Below are 21,492 nucleotides of genomic sequence, written 5' to 3' on the forward strand. Positions count from 1 at the left end.
TGCTCATGGCTGTCTGTTTCTACTTATCCCAAGGTTCACATAATCATGGATCCAGCCCGTATTTTTAGAAGATGTTTGTTGTGGTCGTTGAGTCAAGAGCGCAGGGTTCCTGCAGTGACAGACGAATCTCTGCATTGATCCTGTCGGCTACTCTGAACACCTGAATATCGACCTGGACCCTCTCCACAATGGATGCTCATAGACTGCAGCTTTGCCCTTTTACATTTGGTTAGAGGAAAAACTGGTCACCTCAGCGAGCCTGGTTTCTCCCTAGGTTTGTTCTGCATTTCCATCAGTTGGTAGAGTTCTGTGACTGTCCACACTTCTGACATTTGTATAACTGAACTGACTCAGTTTTAATTAAACTGGAACTACACAATCAGTACTCTCCTGCCTGTTTATATGCTGGAATCCACAATCTGAAAGATTGGCTTTTTATTCTATTTTTCTTATGTGAAGCTGTTTGGCACAATCTACATTGTAAAAAGCAAAAGATGAATTGAATGAAGAGACTCAGCATATGTGTGATGTAGGCATGGGCCGGTAAAAGATTCTGATGGTATGATAACCTTCGATAAAAATATAGTTTCACGATATCACGGTATTGTGATTACTGCTTCAAAATAAGTTCTTTTAAAATGTCTGAGTAAAAAACAACATCTTTTCCCCTCATTGAACACAAAATATTTTTAAGAAACATTTAAAATAATTTGGACCAGTAGCTTTTGCTGTAGAGCTTCCTTTTCTGCTGAAAATATTGTTGCCCTAAAAAAAAACTAAATAAAATAGCTGTAAAAAAAAAACATGTAAAAATATAAAATAAAAATCTTAAATATACCCTAGGAACAGTATAACAGATTTAAACAGAAAACAAGGTTTTAAAACCTTGACTTTTCCAAATTGTAAACCTTGAAACCGGTTATCGTCCCATTCCTAGTGTTTTGTTGTTTATACTTCTCAATAAAAACCAGAAGATAATATTAAGAGGATAAAACTGAGAGGATGTACGTAAGTATTTCTCAGTTAGTTTGTTCGTTAATTTGTATAGTTCTTAAAATAAAGTAGGCAAACTCCGTTCAAAGCTACACTCAATTGGTCGTCAAACCAACTCTTTTATTTCCCAAACATACAATTTCAAAGTTGTATAATGTTATGAATAACAAATTTTGTAGAGTTTCACACAGCAAAATACGGAGTTCGTGGGACTTTTACTTTGACGAGTCGTTTATCACGGAAAATTACACACGTCAGCTAGCTTCACATCGTTGTTAGCAGCGGCACGGAAAGACATAGCAGTGCTTCCTTAAACTCCAAACAAAACATGCGTTATTGCTCTTTTCCTTAGGTTTTGAGCAAACAAACTTTTAAATTTTTTTCGTAAATTATCTTTTTATCTGAATAACAAAAATGGAGCATTCTGTGCCCAAAAAGTAAGTCACTAGCTTGGCTAACCAGTTAACAGCTAAGCTAATATTTACAGGCCTCATCTGAGCAACGAAACTGACACTTCAGATCGCCGAACGAACTATAAAAGATCGTGTGGATTATATTTTGATTCTCGTATTTATAACTACAAGATTAACACTTAAACGTAGTGTGGCTTCCTGTTGTCTTGTTATATTGTAGATTCTAGTTTTACGTTATGACTGCTAGTGTTGGATCCTTTAAGGTTTATGCATTTAATAAAGTACGATTGTTTCGATCAACAGTAAGCTGAAGAAACTCAGTGAAGACAGTCTTACCAAGCAGCCAGAGGAGGTGTTTGATGTTCTTGAAAAGCTTGGAGAAGGGTGGGTAGCATAATAATCGCCAACATACTTAAAAGTGAAAATGTATATGTTTACGCATATGTTTTGTTTGACACTTCTACATTTCAAATGCATTTCGCTTCAGATCATATGGCAGTGTTTTTAAAGCCATTCACAAGGAATCAGGCCAGGTTGTGGCCATTAAACAGGTTCCTGTTGAATCAGACCTGCAAGAGATCATCAAAGAGATCTCCATAATGCAGCAATGTGACAGGTAAAACAGCCTATTCAGTTAATATGTACTTATTACATACTGTGTGAAATAATTCCTAACGTTTTGATTCCTCATTGTGTTTTAACAGCCCATATGTGGTGAAGTACTATGGCAGCTATTTCAAAAACACAGATCTGTGGATTGTGATGGAGTACTGTGGCGCTGGATCTGTGTCTGATATTATTAGACTCCGCAACAAAACGGTGAATAAAAATACTATGATTGCATTATGAAGCATCATCACTATAATATAAATTAGATTATTATATTTAAGATCTACTGATGGATCAATACAGCCTCATAACATGGACTTTTTTCTTGCTTGACAAGCTTACTGAGGAGGAGATTGCCACGGTCCTCAAATCCACACTGAAAGGTCTGGAATATCTTCATTTTATGAGGAAAATCCACAGGGACATCAAAGCCGGGAATATTCTCCTCAACACTGAAGGCCATGCTAAACTAGCTGATTTCGGAGTAGCTGGACAACTTACCGTGAGTTTTTAATCTACCTGCTAGATTGCATAGATTTATGTGGTTTTATTTGTTAGAAATAAATTATATTAAAGTAAATACATTGATATAAGTAATTTAACTATGGATGCACAATATATCAGCGGCCATATCAATATCGGCCGATAAATGATAAAACTTTTAATGTTATCGTTATTAATTCGATATCAAAATTAGGCCGATATCTTTAAGCCGATAGAGTACAGAACTGCCTGCCTCTCGCATGCATGCGTCGACCTTGTTCAGACTTGTCCAGTGCACTATAACGGAGCTTTCCTCACATTGTTTATTCCTTCAAAGTCCGTCCTTCCTTTGTGTGGTATTACTGTGCGCTAATAACTCAGTAAGTAACCATATTCCTTATCAGTGTACATATGCTTGATAGAGTGCCATTACATATTTTGGCTTAAATCGCCTCAGGAAAAATATTAACTGTGTAAATATAATAGCAGCGATGCACGCGTGCTGAACAACTCGTTGGGTTGTTTGTAATCTAATATGATTATTTGTTATTATCAACTCTATATCGTTGCTTGCCATGTGTTGTTGACGTAAGATTGTATTCAGTTTGATTTTATTTAACCTATTGTTTTAATGCAACAGTCTAGTTGCATGTTCATTTGCTTTGCGAAGAAAAGAAAATGATTTATTTTTGGCATGCTGATTTATGTAAAATCATGACTATAGGTCTATATAATCACCTTGCAATCTTTAAATTATTGCTTTTTTTGCTTTGAGTAGGCTGTTCAGTTCATAAAGCCCTGCTCACACTGTGAGATTTCAGCCACGATTTTGTCATTTGAGACAAATTTGAGAAATCCTAAAAGATTCCTGAAATCTCCTAGGCTAATTCGGTGATATTTGATCGTTGGTTTGACATGTTCATTGACAGCTGCTTAAAGCCTGTTGTGATCAGATGTTTCCTCAGATGAAGTTCTGGTGCTGTCCGAAGATTTCAGACACTTTTCTGCAGTTTGACAACAGCTGCGATGAGCGTCAATCCAAGCACCAATAGGAGCTCTGAATTTGATGACAAAATCCATGCGACAATTTAAACGACCGCGGGGAAATGTCAAAACAGGTTTTTTACTTCCTGGTTTTATTATTGAGACACGTCTTGTGCAAAATCGCTGCTATAGATTGTTTACGTTTGCTGCGAGGAATCATTTCAGAATGCAGGATAGTGAAAGTGTCAAAGGTGGATGACGTCAAACTCCGGGGGCATTTTCTTTCGTGTTTGGTGCGTCTTCATTGTCGTTCAGTCTGACTTTATGACAGCTGAGATCTTGCAGTGTGGCATGAGAGCCATGTTCGTGCAGTCTGACATGCTACAATTGTTCAGGATTATTAAAAATTAAAATAAAAATCACACAGTGTGAGCCTTAAGATCAGTTCAAACTTTTTAAAATAAAATCAGTTGTTCTCTATATAAAAATAATAACATTTTGAGATATTTATCGGCTAATATATCGGTTATCGGCCTCCAAATCTTTAGTTATCTGTTATCGATATTGGCTAAAAAATCCATATCGGTGCATCTCAAATTTAACATTCATATAATATCATTTAACATGCATGGAAATGCATGAATTATAGTTTTGGGTTAAATTTAGTATTTTGGCTTTGGCTTTGACTACTCAATGTTAATTTCTGACATGTTTTTGCACTAAAAACGTTCAATAATAATATATTTGAATAAAAAAGCTTAGATAATGCTCGTTCAGAACATCCATTAAAATGTAATTTTACTTTTTTTCCTAAAAAAACATCATTTTAATTACGAAATATATTGTTTACAGAGCTAATAAAATGCATTTAAACATAAGCGTTCAAAGGATTTTTTTCTGATTTCTTTTATATTTTATTGGCTAAATTTAATTCAGCTTAAAGCTTGCTGTTGAAATCATAAAACTTTCTTAAGGTAAAGTTTTACAGTTACATTTGTACTATTTTACATCTTTGACAGTTACTTTTTTGTAAACCAATGAAATATGTGAGTTTTCTTTCTCAAACTCTTTCAATTCCATCAATGTGTTTTTTGTATCTCAGAAATCTCTGTACTCTGTATCTCAGACCCTTACATGACGGAATTCAAAACTTTTTCTCTCATCGACAGTCATTTATTTAATCTCCAAGCCACCTGTATATGTACCATGAATCATTGTAATCCTGTTTGTTTATATTAACCACACAAGGACACAATGGCCAAGAGGAACACAGTTATAGGAACACCCTTCTGGATGGCGCCTGAAGTAATCCAAGAAATCGGATACAACTGTGTGGCAGATATCTGGTCTCTGGGCATCACATCCATAGAAATGGCTGAAGGAAAGCCTCCGTATGCGGACATCCATCCAATGAGAGTGAGTGGAAGACACTGAGAGGAGTCTATGACTTAAAAATTTTGAGCAGGATGATGAGGACTATATCTGTTTTTTTCTGTCATCAGGCTATTTTTATGATTCCCACAAATCCTCCACCCACGTTCCGCAAGCCAGAACATTGGAGCGACGATTTCACAGATTTTGTGAAGAAATGTTTGGTGAAGAACCCAGAACAGAGAGCGACGGCAACTCAACTGCTGCAGGTGTGAAAACGAAGAACCACATACAGCGGGGGGAAATAAGATGTGAACACGTCATGTTTCTTTTCCTGGGAATAATATTTCTAAAGAAGCTATTGACATGGAATTGAACCAGATTTTGGTTAAAAACCCAATCGGTACAAACATAAAAATAAAACATAACTAAAAAAAATGAGTTATGTGTAATGACAATGAAATGACACATGGAGAAAGTTACTAAAGAAACTACTGAAACGTGTTTAATACTTTTTTTAAAAGGCATTTTGGTGATGGAAGCTTAAAGACGCCTCTCATATAGAGAATGAAGTCACATTAGTTGCTCGGGTGTGAGGTTTTCACAGACTTCAACAGAGCATAATAATCTTAAGTTCTGTGGGTATCGTCTATCAAATCTGATCTTTTATTTTGTATTTTCTATTGGATTCAAGTCAGATAGCATTTGAGAGTTTCCTTGGCCGTGTTTTGGATCATTGTCTTGCTGAAATGTCCATCTTGATTTTATCTTCATCATCCTGATAATGTACATGTTGGACTGAAGCAGCTAATATTAATTTACATTGACGAAGGCAAAGTCCCTTTAAGGCAAGTCATTTTACTCAGCGGCCATCTTTGAAACACCTCTCGGGCGGTATGCTCTGGCATTCTGTTTGAATTGGGGAAACATCAATTTCTCCCAAACTACTTGCCAAGCTCACGATTACATTTCATATTACGAATAACCATAAAATTGAACAATAACGGTCTATTTAGTTTCATTTCTAAATGTTCGTATCACACAAAATCTGCACAAAATCTGTATTTATCTTGCCACTAAGTGGTGATAACTTGATGTGGCAATAAATAAACAAACAAAAACTAACCATGATTATAAAAAATTCATACGCTTCACATTTTGTCTCCTGCAGCATCCGTTTATAATCAGTGCTAAACCGGTCTCCATCCTGCGCGACCTGATCACAGAGGCAATGGATATGAAGGCCAAGAGACAGCAGGAGCAGCAGAGAGAGCTGGAGGAGGACGATGAGAACTCGGTGAGAGAATTCGCTGGCGTTGCATATTAGTTTGGTTTACGATGAGCAAAGCATTTGTGTTTTAGCTAATATTGAATGTGACTGGCTTTTGCAGGAGGAGGAAGTGGAAGTTGATTCCCACACCATGGTAAAGTCTGGTTCTGAGAGCGCTGGCACCATGAGAGCCACAGGCACCATGAGTGACGGGGCTCAGACCATGATTGAGCATGGCAGCACCATGCTGGAGTCTAACCTGGGCACTATGGTCATCAACAGCGATGATGAGGAAGAAGAGGAAGATCTTGGATCAATGAGGAGTGAGCGCTTAAGCCTTTTTCTTTTTGATAAGATATTTAGCATAATGGTGAAGACAAAATAGTGATAGTGTCAGGCTTCACACATATCTTGAAAGTAAATTAATTTCAGACATATGGATTCAAAGCCTGAAAAGTACTTAAAAACAAACATAGGTTCTTGAAAGTGTTTGAATTAAATTTGACATGAAATTAGCTTATGGTGTTATTTTAGCAATTGTACTATACTGCTGTTAGAACTAAAAAAATATTAATTTAAAAATGTTAAATTTAAATATTGTACAAGAACTATGACAAATAATGCACCTTTTATTGATATTTCAGAAACCATATTTGAATATTACAGTATTGAATTCAATATATTTTATTAAAGTTCTTTAAACATGACTGTGTAAAACAGTATTTTTTTTAAAGTGATCATTACTCTGACATTTTAATGTAAATGTTAAGTATAACTTAAATGTTAAGTACAGTAACGAGCGCTACATATGCTGGGGGAATTAAGAAATGTGCTTGATTTGAAATGAATAATACTTTAAAGTCCTTGAATCTACTGTTTATGAAAGAGTGAGAACTCTATAGTGTTTTTGATTCATATAGGAGCGAAAATGTCAGTGCATTCTGAATGGGATACAGTGGTCCCTTGCTATAACGCAGTTCTTTTCTTGTTCTTGCAATTTCGCAGATTTTTTTTCTTGCAACTTGACATGCTTTTTTTCTACAGCGTATTGTGTTCTGCGTCCTGATTAGCGCATTGTGTTCTGCTTTCTGATTGGCTGTAGATCACTGTCAATCAATCTCCGTGCTGTGTCTCCTGTTCAGTGCAGAATGCGTTCAGCTTGCCAAATTTGCATAAAGCTTTGATCGCTAGCAGTGTAACTCTGAATTGCTGTACTGCATGTTTACAAGTGTTCTCCCCACAATTTTGACAAAACATTCTGCACCGTCAAAGGCACCTGCATTAGCACCCAAAAGGCAGAGGAAGATGCTAACCATCGCACAAAAAGTTGAACTTCTGGACATGCTAAAGGAAGGTAGAAGTTATGCGGATGTAGGCCGCCATTATGGAATAAATAAATGAAGATCAAATGGTTTTGATCTTTGGTTTCATTTTATAATACTGGACTTATTTTGTCATGATGGTTTGAACTTTGAGAGTGTTTAAACAAGAGTAAAGTGTGAAAATGTTAATGCCTGTCTGAGAACAGTGTATAAAGTGTGTAGTGAGGGGTTTTGCAGCCTTAAAGCATCTATGGCAATTGTAAAAAATAAAGTGGACAACTTTTGGATTTTGCCTATTGTGGGTTATTTTTAGAATGTAACTCCCACGAATAAAGTAGGACCGCTGTATTTTGCCCTCTGAAGAGCACTTCAGAGTGCAAAATTCATAGCCGCCATATTAAATTATTGTTCCAAACCAAAACGCAGGGTAGTTGTTTGGTGTCACACTGCACTCAATTCAGAAGAGCTCATCCCCATGCTCTAATCCCTTTAAAGGGACAAGCTAAAGGGGCAAGGGCACAGAGATGAGCTCTTCTGTATGGATCCTAGTGTGTGTCTTGATAAAATGTAGGGCAGGGCTTGATTTTTGTTTGAGTTGGATTGGATGGAGGGTTGTGGTTGGCTATTGGTTGATCTCATGAGAGGGGGTTTCATTTATGTAATGATCGCGAGAACATTTGAATCAGATTAATCATGTATAATAATAATTATTCCAATATTCACCAAAACATTTTTAGATTTCAATATGACTCATAAGGGTGAGAACACTAAAAAATTACAATTCTGTCATCATTTACTCCACTTCCTTCCACTTATTCCAAAATGGTTTGAGTTTCTTTTTTCTGTTCAACACAAGGATATATTAAAGACTGCTGAGAAGCTGAAAGCCATTGACTTTCAGTGGAAATCAATTGAAATAAATGTTTCTAAGATACTTCAAAATTTCTTCCCAAATATCTGAAACAGAAAAAAGAATCTCATACATGTTGGGAAAATCCCGAGGGTGAGTAAACGCTGAACTATTGTTAACACTATATTTTTACTACATACACAATATTTGTTAATGTTACCAAATGCCATTGTTGAAGTTATGTCGGGTTAGCATACAATAAAAAACCTTTAGCATCACACTAGGAGTGAAAACGCAGATAGTGCATTTCGACCACTAATGCCTTGCTGTCTTTGATAGGTTGTTTGTGATGTTATCAAGAAAGTGGAATTAGTGACTATGTTGGTCGTTGTCCACGAGGACACAGTATACCAGATAAAACAGGATTCTATGAGTTTTCTGTTCTATTCACTGTCATTTACGATCGTGTCACCAAAAGATCAGGCTGATATTGTGTAGTCTGAACCTAGCATGCATTAGCTAACAAATTGTTGTTGTTTTTAAAATGATTCACTGAAGGTTGAAATGTTTTGATCATCCCATTTTCGTGCTACTTTGAGAGCTAACTAATCTGATGTTCTATCCTCTGAACAGGAAATCCTACATCTCAACAAATCCAGCGTCCATCTTTCATGGACTACTTTGACAAGCAGGACTCGAACAAAGCACAAGAAGGATTCAATCACAACCAGCAGGACCCGTGTTTAATCTCCAAGACCGCTTTCCCTGATAACTGGAAAGTGCCTCAAGATGGAGATTTCGATTTCGTAAGTGCCATAAGAGTTGTCTTAATTTGTGTTCAAGTTTCACGTACAAAAATGACATTTGTTTCTGTCTACGCAGCTGAAAAACCTCGATTTCGAGGAGCTCCAAATGCGCCTTACTGCTCTGGACCCCATGATGGAGCGAGAGATCGAAGAGCTGCGACAGCGCTACACGGCCAAGAGGCAACCCATTCTAGACGCCATGGACGCGAAGAAACGCCGGCAGCAGAACTTCTAACCATTGCTGAAGCTTGGAAGAGAGATCTAATGTGTTTAATCTTTGTACTGATCTGCATCTTACTCTACACTCCTGCTGTTTGTACATTTGAAGAAGCTCCCAGTGGACACATTAAAATCACTTTTCCTAATTGTTTGTTAGAACTCAAAGATCATTAACATTAGTTGAATTTAAAATCATACACAATCTTAATCAGTCTCACCGTATTATTATTAAAAAATTTAGACATTTCAGTTGCTCTTTAATTTCCGATTCAGCCATTTCGGCATCAGTGGTTAATACTTTCATATTACTGTAAATCAGACAAAGTTGAAAAATTACTGTGAAGATTTTGTGGCTGGATTCATACGAAATGCTGGTTGGACTTTTTAGGTGTGAATGGATTACTAAACCAAAGACAATCAAACGTAGAGAATGCCTTAGAGCGCGTGTTAACCCTCGTTTCGAAGTTTGCATCAACAAGCTATAAGTTGGTATTCGGATAATATGGGACCATGTTACAGTAGAGAATGTACGACGTCTTTACTGGAATCAAGTTTAAGAGAAAGAGAAATGCTTCCCATTCCATTGCAATCTTTCCCTCTTCGGCACAAAGTGAGCTTTGAAAACATCAGTCCACGGCTTTGTACATATATGCATGGCTTATTTATGCTGAATGTCACTTTCTGAATGTTATTGTGTGACGTCTTCCCTTTGTTTGCTTCATGGTCATATCTGTGTGAGGAAGTGAGAACTACTGTTTCTGTGCCCCATTCTTAAGTTCTCGCTTTATCTCAGGGGTTGCTTGGCTTTGAACTGTCTCTCTTTCTACAGAATTGCAATGCAGTGATTTTGCGTTTCCGATTATGGTTATGGTACCATCATTATTAGGCCTATTGGGTCTCTCTATACCTACAAATACCAATACGGTAACTCAAGGATGTAGTAATGTAACAATACGAGTAATGTGAATGGCCTACAAACATTGCTGAATCTTTTAAGAGAAGGAGAAATTGATTTAAATAGACCTTAAAAGTCTCACAATGACTCTTATTATGGACTGAAGATGTCTCTGAAGTATAGTCTGTTGATTTTTTTTTTTTTTCACTTGATCACTTTTTTTTTTTTTTACAAAAGCGTATTCGTAAGATAGTTAGGGATGTTACCAATGCCTTACATTTTCTGCAGTTGTGTTATATCAGTTTATTTCATACTCTGACATTTACATAGGCACATTTTTACTGAACACTCTAATTTATTGTGCATTATTCTTATTGTATGTTATTTTTTTGCACTCTGCATAGTTTGAATAAAGGTCTGTTACTTGTCTCCCTAAAATGCGTGTAGACCTTTATTTAACAACAGTACATTTTGGTTGTGGAATATACAGAGAATATAATTAAAGAATTTGTGTTTTCCTGTACTAGAATTTTTTTTAATTGTTGCTAATATATATTTTTTTAAAAACTGAAAAATCACATGTACATAAGTATTCACAGTCTTTGCTCAATACTTTGTTGATGCACTTTTGTCAGCAATTACAGCCTCAAGTCTTTTTGAATATGATGCCACAAGCTTGGCACACCTGTCTTTGGGAATTTTTGCCCATTCCTCTTTGCAGTACCTCTCAAGCTCTATCTGGTCGGATAGCAAGCGGCGGTGTACAGCCATTTTCACATCTCTCCAGACATGATCAACAGGATTTAGGTCTGGGCTCTGGCTGGTCCAGTCAAGGACATTGACAGAGTTGTTGTGAAGCCACTCCATTGATATTTTGGCTGTGTGCTTTGCGGATGAACTGTCGCCCTAGTCTGAGGCCAAGAGCACTCTGAAGCAGGTTTTCATTCAGGATGTCTCTGTACATTGCTGCATTCATCTTTCCCTCTATCCTGATTAGTTTTTCAGTTCCTGCTGCTAAAGAACATCCCCACAGCATAATGCTGCCACCACCATGCTTTACTGTAGGTATGGTATTAGCCTGGTGATGTGCGGCGCCTGGTTTTCTCCAAATGTAACGTCTGGCATTCACTCCAAAGAGTTCGATTTTAGTCTCATCAGACCAGAAAATTTTGTTTCCTAGGGTCTAAGAGTCCTTCAGATGCCTTTTGGCAAATTCGAGGCAAGGAGTGGCTTCTGTCTGGCCACTCTACCATACAGGCCTGATTGGTGGATTGTTGCACAGATGGTTGTCCTTCTGTAAGGTTCTCTTCTCTCCACAGAAGAGTGCTGGAGCTCAGACAGAGTGACCATTGGGTTTTGATCACCTCCCTGACTAAGGCCCTTCTCCCCCATTACTGAGCTTAGATGGCTGGCCAGCTCTAGGAAGAGTCCTGTTGATTCCAAACATCTTCCACTTACAGATGATGGAGGCCACTGTGCTCATTGGAACTTTCAGAGCAGCAGAAATGTTTCTGTAACCTTCCCCAGCCTTGTACCTCGAGACAATTCTGTCTCTGAGGTCTACAGACAATTCCTTTGTCTTCATGCTTGTTTTGTGATGGGTTCGGGTGATTCGAAAGACCCACCCCTCACTAACAAAGTCCATAATTTGTCCCATCCCCAAGCTCATTTGTCCTATTTCGGCCGCTTTGCCATAATAAATTGTGAGCATAACCATCGAAGAAGGCTTTTAGACCAAGTGGATTCCTCTTTTGGCTGTTGTTTCATCGTGACTGAGAAAAGTTGAATGTGCTGGCCAGATTATTGCCTGATAAATGACCATCCTTGTTTTCTAATGATATATGACGTAATAAATTTGTATTTGAAAAAGAATATTCTTTTTTTTTTTCTAAATCTTTAAGAAATGTTTTTGGTAAGTTACATCAAAAAGCCATCTGATCATCTGACAAGCTAATCCAGAAAGAAATAGTGCTTAAAAAGTAATTAAACCTCAGATATAAAATTAGGTTAATAACTGCAATAGGTCCATATTTAAAGAAAAAAGAACCACCCCTTTCACCAGGCTGGCTACGGGCCTGTGTTTTGGATTGTTGAAAATGCCGGCGTAATGGTTTGTGATTTACTATAATACAAGAAGTTATAAGAATTACCGTAATCATCCTATTACATGTAAACTATTACACTAAAGTTGAGCAAAGTATTTTTAAGCAAAATGCCCCATGTGTGCTTTTATGAAGTCTACAATTCCTTTCCCAAAAACCTTTACAAATTAGTAAAGTATACTTCCGAGTGACCACAGCGAAATTCTCTATATATATAGTCTCTCTATGTATGTCGTTACGGTAAAAATCGCTGACACCCACTGGAAGTGAATCTCTACAAACCTGCTGCGCTACGACACTCATTCATGTGCTCAGCTGGAAGTTCATTGACACTCGCTGTTTATACTTTAATTCTGGGTGTTGAGAGATGTCTGCCATTATTAGGAAGATCATCCACACTGCAGCTGCTCCAGCCGCCATCGGGCCCTACAGGTGAGAGTCTGTTATATATATACGGAGTCTGTTTATGTGCCCCATAAACGCGCACGTGACATGCTTTGGCATACAGTGAAGTCTGATTTTATCAAAGCTCCAGCAGTTATGCATTAACAGTCAGCTAAAGTAGCAGTTATTTGTGCGGGGCGGTGCTTCAGAAAGCGCACTCAGTGACTCTGACTCACAGTTTTTGGTGCAACTTGTCATACCGTCTGGACGAAATGTCTTCTGTTAAAAAAATCATACATGCACCTAACACGCCTACATCGGGCATATACAGGTAAGATTCTTCTACAACAGAGGTAGCATATTAAATTGTTAAATGTGAGTTATGGGTTTTAAAAGATGTTTGGATAAACTAAATTGGCTGTAGTGATATGTGTGAGGAAAAAGTGTATGGATGTTTCCCAGTACTAGGCTGCAGCTGGAAGGGAATCCGCTGTGTAAAACATATGCTGGAATAGTTGGTGGTTCATTCTGCTGTGGTGACCCCTGATAAATGAGGGACTAAGCTGATGGAGAATGTATGAAAGATGTTGTACTGTAAATGCTTTACACTGCCTTTTATTTACATTTTCTCAGCATTAAAAATTAAAAATGATTCATTTGTATTTTCATTTTGTAATATTATTTATTTATTTATTTATAAATAATATGCTTGAATGTCGTCACATTTGAGGGTGTTTGTGGTTTAACCAATAGTCAGTAAGAGGAGGTGTAAAGTTCAGTGACTTGACCAAAGGTGAGGCTTCAGGTTATGTTTAAACTAGCTTTAGAAATTCATTTCTGCAACAAGATAATGATTGGTGTGTGTGTGTGTGTTTGGAAAAAATACCTTTTGTAACATTATAGATAAGATATTTACTTTTTTTATCATTTTCACTGCCGCTCTACCAAAGGTTGACCATGTTTTTACTGTTTTAAACAATAGTTTACATGCACAGCATTGCTGGTTTACATAAAAAATTAAAATTAAACAAACATAATCCTGTTGTGCTATTACATTTGATTTTGGTTTTATTGTAAAGAAACAAAAAAGAACACATTTTGAATGAGAACCTATAATATTTCATGGCATACTTAAAAAAATAAAGTTGATTTACTATTCAAAAATGTTTCAATTTTATATAAATTAATCTTACACTTCATATTTTCAGATTTTCCATAGTATATAAATTGATTCCGGTAATTTTACCATAAACCGATATATCAACCATATGGTAGACGTTTATATTTTAGACATTATGGGATGTGTTGGGGGGAAAATGCATTGACTGTGTTAACTAGCGACATTAGGAGTTACGAAATTAATTTCAAACATTTGGTGGGGTAGTTAAAGCGTATTTGGTCAATGAGTAGTATTATTCTTTTTGGATTACTTTAAGCTTTTAAACATTTTGTTAATATGTTTCATGGTTTTTAAACACCAAATTGGTATAGTTAACGTACTGCTGAAGGATCACGTGAAACTACGGTGATGACAAAAATGAGGAAAATTCAGCTTAGCCAATAGGAAATGCAAAGTACATTTTACACTACATGAAAAAATATGTATTAGGGCTGCACAATATTGGAAAAATCTGATATTGTGATATTTTATTTTACTGCGATTTAATATTGCTATATGAATATAGTTTCAGAAAATAGTTAATAATGAATATCTCTATAATGAATGTCTCTATTTGATGGATTTCTGGGGAGTCTAACAGTATTCGGGTTGAAAAGTTGTAATCACAATGCAAAACATGCTATTCTTACTTTGCTTTGTCTTGTTTCTAGTCAAAATATCAAACAGTTTTCACCATCAGAAGAAATAAGTGAAAATGAAGAGATTTAAAAGAAATTATCTGCCAGTGGGATGAGTTAAATGTTTTTGCTTTGAAATGTAGATATTTGGAATATAAACAAGAGAAAAAATTAAGAAATGTTTTTTTGCATGTATCATCTAAATTCCACATAAATACAGAGATTAAATACAATTATTTGGCTCCTTGTCAACTATAATTTAGTAGTAGTAGTAAAGTAGTAAAACTTTATTGTCCTTGACAGGAAATTTGTTATGGGCATCACCATATTGCTGCAGACATTCCATAAAAACAAACAATAAAAACAATTGCCACCATTATTGTTTATACTAGTAAATTTAAAAAGTAATTACACAAAAATGTCAGCAGCAACATGTGCCCGTGTCCCCAAAAGCGCAGCGCCACTGAATGTAATGGTGAACTATACAGTCTGAACTATATTTCATACTGGGCACTGCATATCTTTATGAAATAATATTTGGAAAATATTTAAGTAACTGAACTATCGATTTACAAATACAATTAATAAAAATACAACAGAATTAATGCATTAAATCATAATCTAGCATGTTTAATATTATATATAATTATGTATTTGATCATAGCGTTATATTTTATAGTAGAAAAAAATAGTGTAAGCAGGCGCCACTCTGAGAAAACGATAGGTCTGAGCGTGCAGTTGGGTCTCTGGGTCTGCAGCTTCAGAATGTTGGTATCATTGCGGTATGACTATTGTGAATGCACATTGCGATATCGATGCTGAAACGATATATTGTGCAGCCATGAAATATATGTGGTAATGGTCAAAGTGATAAGTTTCCAGTTGCTAACAACTGCCATTAATGATTATATAACGTTCTTGTTTGATCTTGTATTAGATACATATTAACTTGAACTTAGTTTTGGACTGATATCTTAAGCTGAACTAGTGACACATTGTGACAACTTTATAGCTTTGGTTTTTATACTATCTTATTTAAAATGAAGAAAGGGAAACTGTGGCCTGTTTATAACAGCAATGTACCTTTTCTACCAGCAGAGGGCAAAATAGCATATAATTTCCTGAGTGTATCAAACACAAAGTTGTCCAAATAAAAGCGAATAATTAACTCACGCTTTAAATAATGTTGTTTCCACATTCAGCCAGGCTGTTTTGGTGGACCGCACAATGTACATCTCAGGACAGCTGGGCATGGATCCAGCATCAGGACAGCTGGCGGCGGGAGTTCAGGCTCAAGCCAAACAGGTGACGAGACCATCTTGAGAGAATGAATCATTCGCAGTATCACATATTAAGACTTCAAGCTAACGTATAATATATGGTTTCTGTGCTACTGTAACACAGCGGAGTAAACTATAAGAAGGATATTTTTCAAAACAACCTTTGAAGTCGAGAGACGTCGACCCTTCCCATAAACCGTGTTTTAAATAAGATTATTATTACCCTTTTAATAGTTATTACTGTTGTTTTGCATAAGGCTTTACAGTAAAAGTAAGCTTTGGTCAAAAACGTGCTAGCTTCAGTGCTTACCTGGGGTGCGTTTCCCAAACAACGCTGTAACTCGTGGCTGAACTATCATAGTACGATGAATCGTTTGGGAAAGAACGATTTAGTGACAAGTGTTTCCCAAAACCCCTAGTTGCTCTGTCGCAGGTCCATCGTTTGAACCACGTTAGTTATAACGTAAAACGCCCATAATGATGCTCTAAATGGGGTGGTAACAACTTCTTTAGAGAAGAACCCCATAATTTATTTGTGCAAATTATATTGTTTTATACACATCCAATAAAAAAAATCCAATATTAGTTTTGGTAAAAACACGTTTTCCATATTAATAGAAAAATATATAAATGGCACATATAGGGCCTATATGTTTCCTTTACAAATATTATTGAGAACATTACATATTCTATTCTAAAATATAAAATCACTTACAAAAGCTAACACGCATTCTAATCTCATATATAAATAATCAGGCTATTTATTAAGAAATGAAATTTTATATGAATTATTTATTAGGAAATGAAAAAAAATCATACTTTTAATAATAATATTAATTATTATAATTATTAAGTAGGATATTATTTATTTATTTATGTTTTGTTTTTGTTGTTGTTGAAAAGTCTACTTTTACAATTTGACTCATGCAAACCACTGCAGAAATGCTCTAAAAAGCATTAACGTTTGCTATGTTTTTTGTTTTAAATAATAGGTCACCTATAGCTTTAGTCATGAGCCACGACTGTGCTCAAAATGACATAAATGTTTTCAAAGTGCACTGCGAAGGGAGTGCATTTGTAAACATGAAGATGACTAAAACTGAACTGTAAAATTACTTTGAAAGCAAATTACACCTAAGAGAGATGACCTTTAATGCTTTTTTAAAAAAATATATTTCCAGGTTTGAATGTTCTAAACGAATCGGGCATAAGGGGTATAATTGGGAATAGAACACAGCCAGGAACTTTGTTTCTTACTACAGCTCCAGAGGTAGCGATGCAGTTTGCGAATGTTCGTTGGAACGACGGATTTGGGAAACGCCAAATCAACAAACTATGTTTGTATCGATGCAACTTGCAACCTTAGTTGGCTAGTTGGTTTTCGGAAAGGCACCCCTGCTAAGAAGTTCATTGACTCGTTTGAAACCCAAACATTTCATTAAATTTCTTATCCTTGTAAACGCATTGCCAGTTTTAGATTAATTCGACTGTCTGCATCTGAATATTTTGTAGTCTTTTAATTTTAATCTTGCACTATAAGCAAATCTAAATTTTCCATGTAATGTCAGTCAATGTAAGTAAATAACGACAAGAAAAATTCTGACTCACCCGCTATGTATAGCCACACCCCCAAAATCATGCTATTGGTCGAGATGGAAAGATTGACAGAATTAAATCTCAAATGTTTTGATGGCTTACTTGTATAACTCCGTGAACAATACAATGATTTATTTTGACAGTAAATCTTCATCTTTAATATTTACCCTCACCCAAAAACAAATATTCAGTCAGGGTGCAAATTACAGGGAGGTTTGGGGGGAATTGACCCTCCTAATTAATCCCCCCTGAAGGACGTTAAAACAAGGTGTGTGTGTGTGGGGGGGGGTGGGAGGTCTGATCTGTATTTTAAATAATAATGTTAGTAATTAAAATAATAGACATCCATTGCAGTGCAATCTGAGCTGCATCCAATGCTTTTTATTGGGCTCACCTAACCCCACCTCTAACCCTACCCCTCACAGTGACGTCACTGGCTCCATTTGAGAGCATTGTGTCTGACATATCATCGATGAGTGATGCAATCTCAGCTTGCATCATAAAGGCTGCATCCAGATACTATTGCATTATTTAGCCACCCTGATATTGTTCCAAAGCTATGTGCCGCATCTTTCTTCCTTTCTTTCTTTCCTTCTTTGATTATATTAAAGCAGTTGACATGTATTACAAGTGTTGTATTGCAATTTGTTTAGTGGAAAAAAACAGTTATACGCAAACACACAAAATGTCAATGTCAGGATTTTCATTGACTTTCAGTTTATTTTTCACCAAACCCCTATTATACTCCACAATAATACTTGGAATGAGTTTTTTGTGGTACAAAAAAACAAAGTATTAGGAATAACACCAGGGTAGATAAATAACACAAATATAAAGCATGTCATTTTTGTTATAATTTCCATTATGAGATGGAGGGCTCATTTAAACATTGTTTCTACCTTAAAACCTTACAGGCACTCATTAACATTGGGGAGATTCTGAAAGCTGCAGGATGTGGATATGAAAACGGTCAGTTGTTGAGCATAACCTGCTTTACCTGTCATGATATTCCACGTTTTCAGGCACTTTATAAAGTCAAATTTTTATTACTTTTTTGCAGTCGTAAAGGCCACAGTGCTGATGACAGACATTAATGAATTCAATACTGTCAACGATGTTTACAAGCAGTGTGAGTATGAATAATGCACTCATAATCCACCAAAATGTCAAATTTAACCCTAAACACAACCACAGACCTTCCTTACACTTTCAATAGTCTAGTTAAGCTAGAAAACCACATAATCAGGAATAATGTTGGAATAAATTGCTGCGCTTTCAAAAACAAGCACGACTCCTGTTGATACCTTCCCTAAAATACCTTTGCTTCCCATCGTGCACTTGGATGATAATTCTTTAAACTAGTTATTGATTATTCAAATGTCACACAATGATGCCTCCGTGTGGCCCTCCGGGTATTTCCTCTTTAATACAATGGCGATGGGTAATCCTATCCTGTCTGCGTGTAAAAGGATATAGTGCAATTCTGTGAAACGAAAGCCTCCTCTGCAATGAGGACAGCCCATCATCTCTGCCTCCACCTCACTGAACTTTCCATGACATGCAAAACCTACAGCTTGAACAAACACTCAAGCCGACTCATGTTTTAATACTCATGATGTAATTGATTAGACATGTGAATGTAGAGATGAAGGATTGTTTTTATTATTTCACAAGTTTTGAAGTTGTCAATTAACTTTCATTCTGTTGTTTTTGTTAGTTTTCAAGAGCAATTTCCCAGCTAGAGCTGCTTATCAAGTCGTGGCCCTGCCCAGAGTAAGTATTAAAGGTCCAGTGAAATTAAAATAACGTTTTTTAAATGTTAGTATCAGTATGTTAGTCTTCTAAGGATATCTATAATCTAGTGTGGTACAACAACGACCACATTCACATTTAAAATATATAAAATGAGCATAAACATGTAAAGCTTGTAGTTTGCCACTTCCGCCTAAATGGAATAGGTTTTTTTTCACATCACCGCATTCTTCTGTTTCTCATCACATCTTGACCAATCAAATGCTCTCTATCATCTGACATGCCCCGCCCCCTTCAAGATGCACCTTTTATGATGCACTTGAGCTCAACTACTCACCAGCAAAGCTGTGATAAAACAAAACGCTATTGGCTGCTTTTTTTTTTTAAAGGGGAGGAGCTAGTCTGTCCCACCCTCTCTGTTTTTCAGTTGAGATCACGTCAATCATCAGAATAAAAAATGCATATTTCAAAGCACTTCACGGGACCTTTAAGAGTAGACTAGTTGAGGCATTTGCCAAAATTACCAGTTAACTATTCCCTATATATAACTATATATAACTATTTTTTATTTATCGAAAATGAACCCAGATATACAAAATGTTCAACTATACTATAATGGTTGGGTTTAGGGTTGTTGTAGATAGTAATAACACACAATGTAATGGGTAATTCAATTATTAAAAGAAATGGTTCACATTTCTCGCAATAAATACACGGCCATTACATACTGTACCTAATCCAGTACACCCATCATGCTATAGGCTGCAGCAAGGACACACTCAAATATTGTCCTGTTATAACAAACTACACGTCTTATTTATAAAGCTTTACATACAGCTTATTTATTCAGCTTTCAGATCATCTCAGTTGCCTCTAAAAAAAAGAAATAAAATGTTCCAATAAACTTTGCACTACTAAAAATATCCATTTATTAATAGGAAATGGATTGCCAGGAAAAAGCCTAATTTACAAACTTCTTAATCATCGATTGTCAGATCATAGAATGTCTGAAAATTTACAAGCTGTAAACTGGAAAATGGGTTGTTTTTTGTATGACAATCCAGTGAAGATTTTAAAAAGGCAGTAAGATGCTAGTAAGATACTTGCACTTAAACTTCTTTTAATGTCACTGTTTTACAGGGGGGGCTTGTTGAGATTGAAGCAGTCGCTGTACTGGGACCGATTACAGAGGCCTCCTGACTATATGATCCCAGAATGCATCACAAATTGTAAATAGAGTTAGTTATTTACTGACTAACCACATTACGGATTACAAATTCCAGCATGACTGGATTACTATAGAAAGAAAAACATTCCCTGCCATCATCTGATGCCTTTTTCACTAATCATTAAAAGATTTTTACTTTGTGATTTATTGTGATCTTTCATCATTATATGCACTTCATCTATTACAGTAACCATTCAAATCAACCTTCAAGTTAAACTTTATTTTTAACTCCAACAAATCTGTCAATACCACATGATCTCTAACAACAAAATATTTCCTCTATTTGTCGCATTCTGATCTCTTGTTTTTTTTTTTTGCTGGAAAATATTAGCATAAATATAACATAGGCCTGTTTATCAAATATTGTCATTGTGAATGTATACAACATGCAATTATGATAACTTTAATGATTATTGTAACAGTTTAAACAATACACATATATAAATAACATTTATTTGAACAATTTCAATATTCTTTTTGGCTATTCGCAACTTTTATTCAGGGATACAGCTAGGCCTGTCACAATAATCAATATATCGACTTATCGCACAACACATGGACATGACCGCATTAATTTTTGATGATGCATTATTTAACGCCCATACATGAAAACAAATTCTAGCAAGATTTTAACTGATTGCGCAGCTTCTCTTTTTGGGGTGTCCATATGATTAAAAAACACTATAGTATTTACTATAATTTACTAAAGTTTATTTTCATGCGGGTGCCTGATAACAGACATAAAATAAATCTGGTAGCAGATGTCGCAGCCTCTTAGTTTTTCTCTTGCACTTTTTGTTAGCATTTATTATTTATTTATTATTTATTTAGGATATGCGTTTTCACATTCTGATTCTAATGGCAAACTATTAAATAGTTAAAATTAACTATGATTAATATTCTTATAAATAAATATGATGTGTTCTTTGGAAGACTGTATTTGCATCGTGATGATGTTGTTCTGGCATTATATAATAAGTGGCATAAAATGTTCTTAAAATGACAGTAATATTGTTTATCGCAATATATTTTGGTGCAAAATATTGTACAACAAAAATTGATATCATGACAGGTCTAGGTACAGCTACTCAATGAGCCACTAATATGAAGGGAAAATTAATTTAAGGCAGCCATTATA

General features: G+C 35.8%; 2 protein-coding genes across 3 annotated transcripts; both read left to right on the forward strand.

The window, feature by feature from the left end:
• The first annotated feature begins 1,256 nt into the window (after positions 1-1,256).
• On the forward strand, positions 1,257-10,647 carry stk3 (serine/threonine kinase 3 (STE20 homolog, yeast)). The gene is made up of 11 exons (XM_056480168.1): positions 1,257-1,430; positions 1,710-1,790; positions 1,894-2,022; positions 2,111-2,225; positions 2,353-2,517; positions 4,731-4,898; positions 4,985-5,122; positions 6,025-6,150; positions 6,245-6,446; positions 8,929-9,101; positions 9,178-10,647. Exons 1-11 carry the CDS (start codon positions 1,408-1,410, stop codon positions 9,334-9,336), a joined length of 1,479 nt encoding a protein of 492 aa, XP_056336143.1. The 5' UTR covers positions 1,257-1,407; the 3' UTR covers positions 9,337-10,647.
• Positions 10,648-12,583: 1,936 nt separating this feature from the next.
• Positions 12,584-20,497, forward strand: rida (reactive intermediate imine deaminase A homolog). Of its 2 annotated transcripts, none has more exons than XM_056480294.1 (6): positions 12,584-12,749; positions 15,701-15,803; positions 18,289-18,343; positions 18,435-18,503; positions 19,092-19,147; positions 20,267-20,497. In XM_056480294.1, the coding sequence occupies exons 1-6, from the start codon at positions 12,685-12,687 to the stop codon at positions 20,324-20,326; spliced, it is 408 nt and encodes a 135-aa protein (XP_056336269.1). In that variant the 5' UTR covers positions 12,584-12,684; the 3' UTR covers positions 20,327-20,497. The 2 variants fall into 2 exon arrangements, with proteins under 2 accessions (XP_056336269.1, XP_056336270.1); XM_056480295.1 differs by lacking the exon at positions 12,584-12,749 and adding an exon at positions 12,863-13,032.
• Positions 20,498-21,492: the final 995 nt, after the last annotated feature.

Source organism: Danio aesculapii, chromosome 19 (assembly GCF_903798145.1).
Source record: "Danio aesculapii chromosome 19, fDanAes4.1, whole genome shotgun sequence".
NCBI classification, from domain to species: Eukaryota; Metazoa; Chordata; class Actinopteri; order Cypriniformes; family Danionidae; genus Danio; species Danio aesculapii.

Excerpts from the sequence above, each read along its gene's own strand:
- stk3 (XM_056480168.1), top strand. The coding sequence starts at position 1,408 with ATGGAGCATTCTGTGCCCAAAAA. Across the intron at positions 1,431-1,709 it reads GAGCATTCTGTGCCCAAAAA|TAAGCTGAAGAAACTCAGTG; the intron begins GTAAGTCACTAG and ends TTCGATCAACAG. Across the intron at positions 9,102-9,177 it reads AAGATGGAGATTTCGATTTC|CTGAAAAACCTCGATTTCGA; the intron begins GTAAGTGCCATA and ends CTGTCTACGCAG.
- rida (XM_056480294.1), top strand. The coding sequence starts at position 12,685 with ATGTCTGCCATTATTAGGAAGATCATCCACACTGCAGCTGCTCCAGCC. Across the intron at positions 18,504-19,091 it reads CAACGATGTTTACAAGCAGT|TTTTCAAGAGCAATTTCCCA; the intron begins GTGAGTATGAAT and ends TGTTTTTGTTAG. Across the intron at positions 19,148-20,266 it reads AAGTCGTGGCCCTGCCCAGA|GGGGGGCTTGTTGAGATTGA; the intron begins GTAAGTATTAAA and ends ACTGTTTTACAG.